Here is a 12,611-nt window from a genome sequence, read left to right on the forward strand (position 1 = left end):
ATTTACACATGTTGTGTGTTTTGTAGTTGTCTCACAGTTTTTAGATATTATGTTTTGAGGGCTCTTTTTTCAGTCTTTTCTGTTGTTTTCAGTTTTGGAAGTTTTTCTTTCTTACTAAAGTATTTTTTAATTAACTGTCTCACATACCTAACACTCTTTTTAATTAAAAAAAATTAAGTTTAATTATTTTGAGAGAGAGAGGGAGAGTACAGCAGGGAAGGGGCAGAGGCAGAGGGAGAGGGTGAGGGAGAGAATCCCAAGCAGGCTATGCACTGTCAGTACACAGCTGAGCTGAAATCAAGACGCATCTGAAGATGCATAATCAACTGAGTCACCAACACACCCTGAATCTTTATTTTTTATTTACGTATAGTTGACATGCAATATTATATTAGTTTCAGGTATTTTACTTAGTGATTTTCCCATTCTGTACATTGTGAAATGCTCACTGTAATGAGTGTAGTTATCATCTGTCACCATAAAGTTATTACAATATTATTGACTTATTCCCTATACTGTACTTTTCATCCCTATTTATTTTGTTATTTTTTTTTAAATGTTTTATTTATTTCTAGGAGAGAGACAGAGAGAGAGACAGCGTGAGCAGGGGAGGGTCAGAGAGAGAGAGGGAGTCACAGACTGAAACAGGCTCCAGGCTCTGAGCTGGCAGTCAGCACAAAGCCCGAAGCGGGGCTTGAACCCACGAACCGTGAGATCATGACCTAAGCGAAAGTCAGACGCTTAACCAACTAAGCCACCCAGGCGCCCCTCATCCCTATTTATTTTATAACTAGTAGTTTGTACTCATTTGTCCCCTTCATCTATTTCACTCATCTCTCCCTCACGTCCCCTCTGGCAACTATCATTTTGTTCTCTGTATTTGTGAGTCTATTTCAGGGGTTTGGTGGGGGAGCTTTTCAATATCTTGAAGCTCAGAGATGCTTTCTTCACTCATATCTAGTCTACTAATAAGCCCATTAAAGGTATTCTTCCTTTCTACTGCAGTGTTTTTAATCTCTAGTATTTCTTTTTGAGTCTTTATTAGAATTTCTATGTCTCTGCTTAAACTGTCCATCCTTTCTTGCATGCTGTCTACTTTATCCATCAGAGCACTTAGCATATTTATCATATTGTTTTAAATTCCCAGTATAACAATTCAAACATTTCTAGTATATCTGAGTCTAATTCTGATGCTTTCTCTGTCTCTTCAAATCATATTTTACCTTTTGTAAGCCCTGTAGTTATACTTTACAGCTAGACCTGATATAGACAGGGTATATGGAACTGTTATAAATAGGCCTTTAGTAATATGGTAATAAGGTATCAGAGGAGGAGAACATTCTCTATTCCTATGATAATGTCTGTCTTTTATTGTACCAGGGCCTGTTAACTTTAAACTTCACAAGTGTTTTTCAGGCTCTTTTATTCCCTGAGGTGGGACAGGGCTAAAGTGGGCTGGAGTTGGGTATTTCCCTTCTCTCTCCCTTCCTTCAGGTGGAAGATTAAAGGGAAGGTATTTTCCTTCCCTCAAGTCCATTAATCTCTGCCAAAACACCAGCATAGTGGGCTCTGATTAAATAGCTTTGCCTGAGGGCAGGCATCCTGAAAAACAGAATGCTCTCATGTACTGCAAAATGGTTCCTTATCCACTACCCATGCTAGAAGTAGCAGTGTGGCAGGATTTTTCTGTGACCTTCAATATAAGAATGTGGTCAAGCTCTCAGAGGTAAAACTTACAAAGTGTGGAGATATCCTGTAGTTTTGCCTCTCAGACTTGTCAACGCTGAGCCTCCAGAGGTGCAGGTTTTCTTATCCCTGTTTTGGTTTCTACAGAAGTTTAGGCTTATAAGTATCTGGTCTAGTAACTTGTGAGTCTCAACTTGCCTGTCTGTCTCTCCACTTTTAGGGGCTGCAGTTTGCCCTGTTATCTCACTTGTCTTACAGATCTTAAGAAGAGTAGCTAATTTTTCAGTTTGTTCAGATTTTGACTTTTTGTTAGGATGGAGTGAGTGTTAACTTCCAAGTTTCTTATGTATAGTACCAGAAACCATAAGTATAATGGAGTACTGTATGCAACTTTACATTAATAAGTTCAACAACTGAGATCAAATTGGTCAAACTATATGAAAGACACAGATTACCAAAACTGATGGAAGAAATATGACTTCACTGGTGAATACTATCATTTAAATAAGAGGGAAAAAACCCCAATCATCTAAAAATCTCTTCAAAAATAGAAAGGGGAATAGTTCTCAAACTTATTTAATGAGACCAACATTGTCTTGAAATCAAAACCAGATGAAGACATTGTAAGGTAACTACAGATCAAGATACATCATAAGCATCAATGTAACAATCCCTTATAAAAAGTTAGTAAGTTAAATCCAACAATATATAGAAAAGATAATAAATACTAAGGAAAGGGTGTTTATTCCAGGAATATAATCTTGATTTAATATTTAAAAATTAATATATATCCTCAATAGAATATTAGCAAATGAAATTCAACAACACATTAAAAGAGTTATACCCCATGATTAAGTGAGATTTATTCCAAAGATGCAACTATGGTTCAATTTTCCCAAATGAGTCAACATAATACACTACATTAACAAAATGAAAATTAAAAATAATATCATTCTGATATATGCAGAAAAAGCATTTGGTAAAACTCAACATCCATTTTTGATAAAAACTCTCAACATTATGGGTATAGGGAGCACATACCTAAATATAAGAAACATTATATATGACAAAGTCAAAAGTTGCAAGCTTTTCTTCTAAGATCAAGAACACAACAAGAGTCACAGACTGTGAGTATGGAGTTCTGGAGTTCTCTCCTGTCCAGCAAGAGAGTGGATACAGAATTGAATACAAGAGAGGCTAATGTCTGGGAGGAGACAAGAGCCCCAAACAGGGGTTCTGTCTCTGTATTTATTGAGCTCTCAAGGTTTTACATATGTGGTGAACGTGCAGAAAAAAATTAATAATAAAATATAGTGACCATTGATGTGTGTAAGAAGCAAAGGGTTTGGAGGGTGAGTGGCATTAGAGGTTGAGATTAAAACACAATGATATATTGGCACCAGATGCCAGATGGGCAGTGTTTCTCTGTGGGCAATACAGCCAAGTAGCTGATATCTCCAAAGTTTAAGATTGCTAGAGCATGCTGTCTCAAGGCTAACAAGGCATCCTTTTCGTTAGCTAACTCTGGGCACTTTGCCCCACAGAATCTTCTGCTTTCGTCCTGTGGAGGCAGCTTTCTTCTCTAAGCTTTGTTATACCTAGTGACTAACTTTGGGTGCTTTTGCCCAAGTGGCGACTTTCCACCTCTATGCTTTGTCTTACTTAATGACTGGCCTTGGGTGCTTTCACCCATTGGTGGTTTTCTGCCCTAAGCCTTGTTAACCCATTGGTGCAAGTGTACAGAATTCTTAACCTTATTTTCCCACAGACAAGGATGTCTACTCTCACAAATTTTATTCAGCATAGTATTGTAAGTACTAGTCAGAGAAGCTAGGCAAGGAAAAGAAATAAAAGGCATTTATGTTGATAAGGAGGAAGTAAAATTGTCACTATTTGCAGATGACATGATACTATATAGTGCTAAAGACTCCACCAAAATACTGTAAGAATAAACGAATTCAGTAAAGTTGCAGACTACAAAATCAATATATAGAAATCTGATGTATTTCTATGTGCTAATAACTATCAGAAAAAGAAACCTAAAAAAATAATCCCAATTGCATAAAAAACATATCCAGGAATAATTTAACTAAGAAGGTCAAAGACCTGCACACTAAAAACTGCAAGACATTGATGAAAGAAATTGAAGAAGACAATGAATACATGGATAGATATTCTGTGCTCATGGGGTGGAAAAATATTGTTAAAATGTCAGTAATATGGAAGGCAATCTACTGATCCAGTGCAACCCATATCAAAAGTCTAATGATATTTCTCATGGAACTAGAACAAACAGTTCTCAAATTTGTATAAAACCACAGAAGAACCATATAGCCAAAGAAATTTTGAGAAAGAACAAAGCTAGAGGTATCATGCTCTGATTTCAAACTACATTACAAAGTAACAGGAATAAAAACAGTATGGTACTGGCATAAAAACAGGCATATAGATCAACAGAACAAGAGAGCCCAGAAAAGAAAAATGCACATATATGGTCAATAATATATAATAAAGAAGCTAAGACTATACAACAGGGAAAGTGAAGACTATACAATAGTGAAGATACTGTCTTCAATATATAGTGTTAAGAAAACCGTACAGTCACATGCAAAAGAATGAAACTGGAACACAATCTTACACCATATATAAAAATTAACCGCAAATGGATTATAGAAAAGACACTATAAAAGTCCTGGAAGGAAACACAGGGGGTAAACTCCTTTACACTGGTCTTGGTGATGATTTTTTTGGATTTGTCACCAAAAGCAAAGGCAACAAAACCAAAAACTCAAGTGTGAATACATTGAACAAACAACCTTTTGCACAGTAAACAAACAAACAAACAAAAAAACATTAACAAAATGGAAAGGCAACCTACTAGGGGGGAGAAAATATTTGCAAATCATATATCTGATAAAAGGGTATTCTCTGAAATATAAAGAACTCATACAACTCACTAACAACAACAAAAAACCTGTTAAAAAATGGGCAGAAGATCTGAACATTTTTCAATGATAACATATAGATGGTGAACAGACACATGAAATGATGTATAACATCACTAATCATCAGAGGAATGCAAATAAAAGCCACAATGATATCACCTCACACCTGTCAGAATGGCTATCAAAAAGACAAGAAATAACAACTGTTGGTGAGGATGTGGAACAAAGGGAATCTTGTGCTGGGAATGTACACTGGCATAGCCACTATGGAAAGGAGTATGGAGGTTCTGCAAGAAACTAAAAATAAAAGTAGTGCACAATCTTGTATTTACACTTCTGATAGTTACTCAAAGAAAATGAAAACACTAACTTGAAAAGATATGTGCACTCCCATGTTTACTGCAGCATTTACAGTAGCCAAGATATAGAAACAACCTAAGTGTCCATCAACAAGTAAATGAAGAAAATGTGAGGTGTGTATAAGTGTAGACACACAATAGACTATTACTCAGCCATAAAACAAAAAAATTTTGCATTTGGAACAACATGGATGGACTTTGAGGACATTAAGCTAAGTGAAATAAGTCAAACAAAGACAAATACCTTATGATCTCATTTTGGTAACCAAAAAAGAAAGAGCCAACCCCCTCCCCCCACGAACCAACGGCTCGTAAAGAATAGACCGGTGATTGCCACAGGTTGGGGGTGAGGGTGGGAAAAATGGTTGAAGATAGTTAAAAAGTAGAAACACATGGGGGCTGTGGGTGGCTCAGTCAGTTAAACATTCAACTTGGACTCAGGTCATGATCTCATAGTTCATGGGTTTGACCCCATGTCGGGCTCTGTGTTGACAGCTCAGACCTGGAGTCTGTTATGGATTCTGTGTCTCCTCTCTCTGTTCCTCCCCTGCTTGTGCTCTCTCGCTCTCAAAAATAAATATAAAAAAAAAGTTTTTAAGTACAAACTTTTAGTTATAAAGTAAATGTGATGGGGATGTACTGTACTGTATATTTGAAAATTACTACAAGAGTAAATCTTAAAGAAAAAATAAGAAAAACATTCTGTAACTATGTATGGTTACAGATGTTAATGACTTACTGTAATGATCATTTCACAATATATAATAATATAGAATCATTATGTTGTATGTCAATTATACCACAATACTCAATATAGAGTTGTGTAGTTTTGTGGGTGAATTGTATAGATAAATATATCTTAATAAAGCTGTTATAAAAAATCAATACAATGCACTTCATTGATTAAAAGCTCCATTTCAACAGATGCAGAAAAAGGCATCTAAAAAAATGGAATATCAATTTATGAAAAAAAAAAACTCTCAGGAAACTAAGAATACAAAAACTTCCTCAACCTGATAAAGGGAATTTACAAAAAACTATAGTGAACAGAATACCTTAATGGTGAAAATCTAAAGGCTTTCTCCCTAAGATCAGTACCAAAGCTTTTGTTCAAAATTCTGCTGAAGTGCAATGCAGTGGAACAGACAATGAAAAGAAACAAATAGTATATAACTGAAAAAAAACCTGTTTTTAGTCTCAGATATGTTTACGTATATAAAGAAATCTTATGAATGTACAAAACTATTAGAGCTCGTAAGTTTTATTTTGTTTTGTTTTAAATCAAAGTGCTAAGAGAATACAATGGGAAAAGAAACCTTTCCAGCAATAGTGTCGAAATAACTGGTTATCTAGATGTAAACATAAATTTGAGCCCAGGATTCACCTCTGCCCATTAATTTATTTGAGATGAATCATAGCCTAAATGCAAAAATAAAACTTACAAAACTTCTAAAAAAAATAAAAGAGGCTTTTTTTTAGCCTTTGTTTAGACAGAGACCTCTTAGAACCCCAAACCCCAAAATAGACACCATGACAAGTAAAAATCTTTGCTTATCAAAGGCTATCTTCAAGAAAATGTATAGGCAGTTTCCAGACTGCATGAAAACATTAGCAATGTGTATATGTCTGACATATATGTCTAACAACTCTGTAGTCAAAACGTATAAAAAACTCCAAAAGAAGGTAACCACTCAACTTTTAAAATAGGCAAAAACCTTTAATGCACATTTCATAAAAAAAAGACACTGAATAGTTAAAAACCACATAAAGAGTTGCTCAATATATATTATTAGTCACTAGGGAAATGCAAATTAGAACCACAATGAGATACCACTACACTCTCATTGAAAGTAGGCCAAAATTTTAGGAACTAACAATATCAAGTATGTACTGGCAAGACTGTGGAGCAACTGGAACGCCCCCAGATTACTGACAGGAGTGCAAAATAGTACAACCACCATGGAAAACAGTGTGGCATTCCACTTCTAGGTGTTTACCCAGCAGAAATAAAAATGCATATATACCAAAAGACCTGACAGGAGCTTAACTTATAAATGCTAACTGGAAACCCAAAGTCTATCATCAGATGAGTAAATTAAAATTATAGGATATGCACACAATGAATATGTACAACAACAAAAAGAAACAAACTACCTACACGCAACAACACTGATATATCTCAAGAACAATACACTTAGTAAAAGAAGCTAGCCACAAAGGAGCTTGGTTTCATATATATGCCTTTCCAGAACAGGAAAAAGGAATCCATAATGACAGAAAGCAGATCAGTGACTACCAAGCACCAGGGCTGGTGAGAAACTGACTGGAAAGATTTACAAAGACAATTCTTCCAGGGGTGTGGATTACATGAGTACCTAGATTTGTCAGACGTCAACAAACTCTACATTGGAGATCTATAAGTTTTACCTAAATAAATCATACCACAATGAAGAAAGAAATCTATAGATATAGGTGGGTATGCATAAGGAGGATAATTTTGCTAAAATATTGACAACAGAGTTACAGGTATTTTTTCTTATAATTTTAAGATTTAGTTTAATAAATTACCATTACTTATGTTTAAAACAAAACAAAACAAAACAAAAAACAGGTCAAGCTCTCAAGGATAGCCTCACCAAAAAGGTGACATCTGAACAAAGACCGAAAGAAGTAAGGGAGGTAAATGTATGGATATATGTGGGAAGAGGAAACCTGAGGTGTAAAAGCCCTGAGGTTTTGAGAAGTGACATGACTGACTTACATTTTAATAGGCATTTAATAGGCTCTAAATACTCTGGATAGAGTATTTAGAATAGAGAAGGAGGCAAGGGCAGAAATAAGGTAATCACAGAGCTACTGCAGTAACTCAGGTGACAGATGATAAAGGCTTGGTTCAGGGGAAGCAGTGAAGTTAACAGAGAGGTAGTCAAATTTTGAATATATTTTAAATCAAAGCTAACACTTGTAGTAGGACTGGATGTGAGATGTGGGAGAAAAAGAAAGGTCAAGGAAGGGTTTTGGCCATACAGATGCTAGAATAAAGTATCTATTTACGGAGACAGAGAAGACTATGGGGCCAAATAGGGGTTCTGAAGACAGCAGGAGCTTGTGTTTGAGTAAAACTGAAAATATAAAATCGGTAGTGATCACCAGGTAGAGGACATTTAGAGCCACAGATAGTGGGAGCTTACCAAGGGACTATGGACATAGAGGAAAAAAAGAGCTTACAAAAATGGGCTGGATAGCATTTCGGTGTCAGGAGATCAGTAAGTTCTTAACATAAACTAGAAATGAAGGTCAGTAATACCCTCAAGTATGCTGTCAAACTACTTTTAGAAACTTAGAGGGATCTCAAAAAATACAATCAAAAAAGCCTTTTCTATTCTTTGCTTGAATGAATACTCTGAAAGTTTTGTTGATTCTGTAAGATGAGATGGACACTTTTGATTCCAATCTGACATTGGAAACTACAGAGCAATAGCTATCATTCACCGTTATTCTAGAACTAAATTTCTATAATCCCATGGAATCAAGCTTCTCCAACTTTGAAAACATTTGCTAATAAAGGTAAAACAACACATTTAGATTACCTTCTCCCAAATATCAAAAATCATCTACTACTGAGGAACTACATTTGTGTCCTGAATAAGACTCCTCAGTCATCAGATGATGCTCTAAGCATGTGAGGTAATGATGTACTACATAGCTGCCTGATCCTCAGATGGCACTTTGGAGGCTGATGATAAACTACGGGTCTGACAACTCACTTTCCATTTCAAGATATTTCTTGAACTTTTTCTTGTTGTGACAGCAACCAAATTGATTAAACCTAGTCATGGGATTTGACACTACAGCCAGCAGACTTCTATTTGTTGATTGCTATTGATTTTCTTTGATACCTCATTTAAAAATCAATAGTTGGAAAGAAAAATAGGCTTAGTTTACACATACTTAAACATACTACTGTATGCTGGAGGAGGCACAGGTTTGGCAAGGCTTTGGCATCCAATTATAAGAAGAGCTCTTAACAGGTGAAAGCAAGGGCTTTAGATCGATACGCAGTTTTCTTTCTTAATCAAAGAAAGTGGCTATAAATTAGGCTCATCAGTGTTATTTTCAAGGCTTTCTCAAATCAAACAAATTTAAACTTTTTGGGAGGGCACAGGGTCTTCCTTAGATATACATTAGCAAGGATATACCACTGACAGTTTTTGTTTTCTTTTTAAGGATATTTATGGGTACCTGGAGTTCATCCGGGCTTTTATCTTTTTGGCTTTTTTTTTATTTTTCTGCCGTTCTTCTCCATCTTTCAACGGCTCTGGTAGAGCTACACTTTCAACCACAATGTCAATAATATACTTCTTTAACGAAAGATGCTCCTGCAAGATAAATAAATGATAATAATAATGATGATGATGGTTAAAAACTAACATAGCATTGCTACAGACTATAGTGAGTATAAAATAGTATACAGATAAAAGTAAAAGTAATCTTTATGAAACTCTGTTCTTCACAATTCCTTTGGAAAACACTGAAGAAATTGTATTACTTAAGATTTTCATTGACTTATCAAGCCTTTTCTGTACATCAATTGTGATAAATGCTAAGGACACAAGAACATATCCCTATCCCTCACAACCACACAGTGTAGAAAGAGACGTAAAAAAAAAAATCTGTAATATCAAGTAGTAAGTGCCAATTAGAAAGGTGCGGTGCTATCAGTGCTCAAAAGGGAAACCAAAGCAATGTTCACTGGGGTATGAGGAAAGGCTTCAAGAAGGAAGTACCATGTCTGCTATCCCTTCAAGAAGGAAGTACCATGTCCGAATTTGAACACACAGATATTAGATATATGTGTGTTTCATTGGGCTGGGAGTTAGGAAAGGTGGCAGAAAGGAAAAAATTAAAAAGGCATTTCAGAAAACACAAACAGAGATGAAAGTAGAATGTGATTACTGGCAACAGAGATGTGGTTTGGCTGGAGCAGACAGAGTCTGGCCTCACGTCCCTCCTTATCAATGTTAGATTTTATAGCCCATCACTATAATCACTTCCTTGCATGTACACAGCATGTATATTCCCTTTCCCTCTTTTCTTTATTCATACTTGCATGGCAAAATCCCAGTTCTAAATCCAACTCCCTCCCTACTCTGCCCATACCTGGCCAGATTAATGTGGCTATAATTATGAACTTGTTGGCTACTTTCATTTTAAATTTATGATGTTATATCTCATATGGTCTCTAGTATTGCCAAGCAATCAAGGAAACAAACTATTTTATTTACACATTCTTCTCTAGAAATTATTTTAGACCTTCTCCTCAAATTTTTAACACCCTTAGCCCTGTAGATCACTTCCTCTTTCCTGACACTTTTTCTGCACTAGGCTTCCAGACATTACACTGTCCTCCTAACTAACCAGCTGCACCTTCTAAGTATTCTTTGTTGAATCCTTTTGCTCTGCATGGTAAATGTTGGAGTGTCCCAGAGCTATATACTTCTCTATCCAAACCCATTAATTGAGTGCAGTGACTTGAAATATTATTTATACACAGGCAATTTCCAAATTTTTAGCTGTAGTCCTGATCTCTCCGCTGAACTCTACTCCTATAGCAAACTGTCTGCTAAAAATCTCCACTTAGATAAAGCATTTCCAATACAATAGTCCACAACAAAATGCTTATGCTCCCCAAATACTCTTCCCAGAATGTTTCCTGTTTCAAATGCATCTAGAAAAAAATAACCCAGGTCTCAAATCCAATGAAAGCAATAATATAAAAAAAGATAATCCTCTTACCATATCTTCTAAGGATACATGGTATAAAGCAATCATATGAAATCATTATCCATGTTATCATTTTTGAATACTTAATACATAATCAGCAAACGGTTAATCTGAACACATTATTTCCTATAACCATCACAATCCCATAAAATAGGTGGCAATATGTTTACATTTTACAAGATACTTAACAATGGCTCAGAGAGGTTTGGAATTATGTCCACAGTCACAAAGCTCAAGATCAAGCTAACTGACTTCAGAAGACCTAGGTACATTCCTCCCCCTAACACTGCCAATGTAGACTGAGTCTGACATGTAAATATCTATTTCTGCATCAAGTAAAAGGAATATTCTAAATGACACCAACGTTATGAAAGGTTGAATTATACTATTTCAGTTACATATAAATATCATTTACATATCTAATAGAATCCACTAAGGATTCTTATACACAAAGGTAGACACTATATAGAAAAACTTGGACTCTATCCAGAACTATCAGAACTCATATCTTTTTAAAGAACGATATATTTACATACAGAAACACATGTGAATAATGCACTCACATTAATGTTAACATTTTCAAAAATCTCAAAACTAAAAACAAATGAAAATATATTTTTGTTTGACTTAATAATAAGTTTTATCTTTAAAATAATTTTTTAAATTTATTTTGAGAGAGAGAAGGAAACAGAGCACACCAGTGGGGGAGGGACAGAAAGAGAAAATCCCAAGCAGGCTCCACACTGCCAGCACAGAGCCTGATGTGAGGCTCAAACCCATGAAGTGTGAGATCATGACTTGAGCTAAAGTCAAGAGCCAGACACTTAACCAACTGAGGCACCCAGGTACCCCAAATTAAGTTTTATCCTAATACAAAATCAACATGTGTTAATTATAGAAAATATAAAAATTAAGAAATAAAAAATCTCATATAATACTAACACCTAAAAATAATTATTTGAATACATGCTTCTATTTTATTTGTGTATGTGTGTGTAAATGTGGGATATATCATTTATAATATACATTTTTAAAATTTAACATTTCAAATACACTGTATTAAATAATATTCTACAACATAATCTAGTAGCTGTAAGTTATTCCATTTCATGAATATACCTAATTTTACTAAATGTTTTATGTTAGATATCTGGATAATTTTTATTATCAATTATAAATACCAGTGCAACAAATATTCCTACAGTTAAAATTTTAAACACATAATCTATTTTTTCCTTATGATCAAATCATAGAACTAAGAATCCTACTAGAGCTGAACTGAAAATCCTAGAAATGAAATTCCTAAAATATTATACATACTTTAAAGGATTTTTATAAGTGTTCCCAAATTGAACAACCAAACTGGGAATTAATTTACTTCCCCACAGTGATTTGCCAGTACCTAGTGTTTCTATTTTGTTTGTAAATCTAACAATTTGTTGGCTAAAATACTGGTGTTAGTATGTTGGACCATTTGTATTTTGTCCTCTGTGACTTAAAATGTGTCTTTTGTCCAGCTTTCTATAAACAGATTTCAAGATTTTATATATCTCCTTCTAGTGATTTGCATTATATTTTCGCTTATATAAAAAAACAGATCAATTTTGAGTGATAAAAGAAACGTACTGTGGGATGTGACAGAGGATAGTTAATAGTCATTTTTCCATTAAAACTATGAAGACTTTATACAGGGAGGTACTGAGATGGCTTCTGAAGATGGAAGGCATATACAAAGGTTTTTCAACATTAAGGAGTGGTTACTGAAATTATGGCATGTTTCCATGAGGAAATCTTAGTCATTAAAATCCTTATAAACAAACGATTATGAATAGATGAA

At 34.9% G+C, this 12,611-nt stretch overlaps 1 protein-coding gene across 3 annotated transcripts in view; it reads right to left on the bottom strand.

The window, feature by feature from the left end:
- Positions 1–12,611, bottom strand: part of SCAPER (S-phase cyclin A associated protein in the ER) — a 514,984-nt gene that overhangs the window by 257,504 nt on the left and 244,869 nt on the right. For all 3 annotated transcript variants that reach the window (XM_039238174.1, XM_039238172.1, XM_039238173.1), the window contains one exon: positions 9,233–9,369. In XM_039238174.1, coding sequence (XP_039094105.1) covers positions 9,233–9,369 — 137 coding nt within the window. The remainder of the gene's footprint in view (positions 1–9,232; positions 9,370–12,611) is intronic.

This window comes from Hyaena hyaena, unplaced genomic scaffold (assembly GCF_003009895.1).
Source record: "Hyaena hyaena isolate Hyena2069 unplaced genomic scaffold, ASM300989v1 scaffold_137, whole genome shotgun sequence".
Taxonomy (NCBI): Eukaryota; Metazoa; Chordata; class Mammalia; order Carnivora; family Hyaenidae; genus Hyaena; species Hyaena hyaena.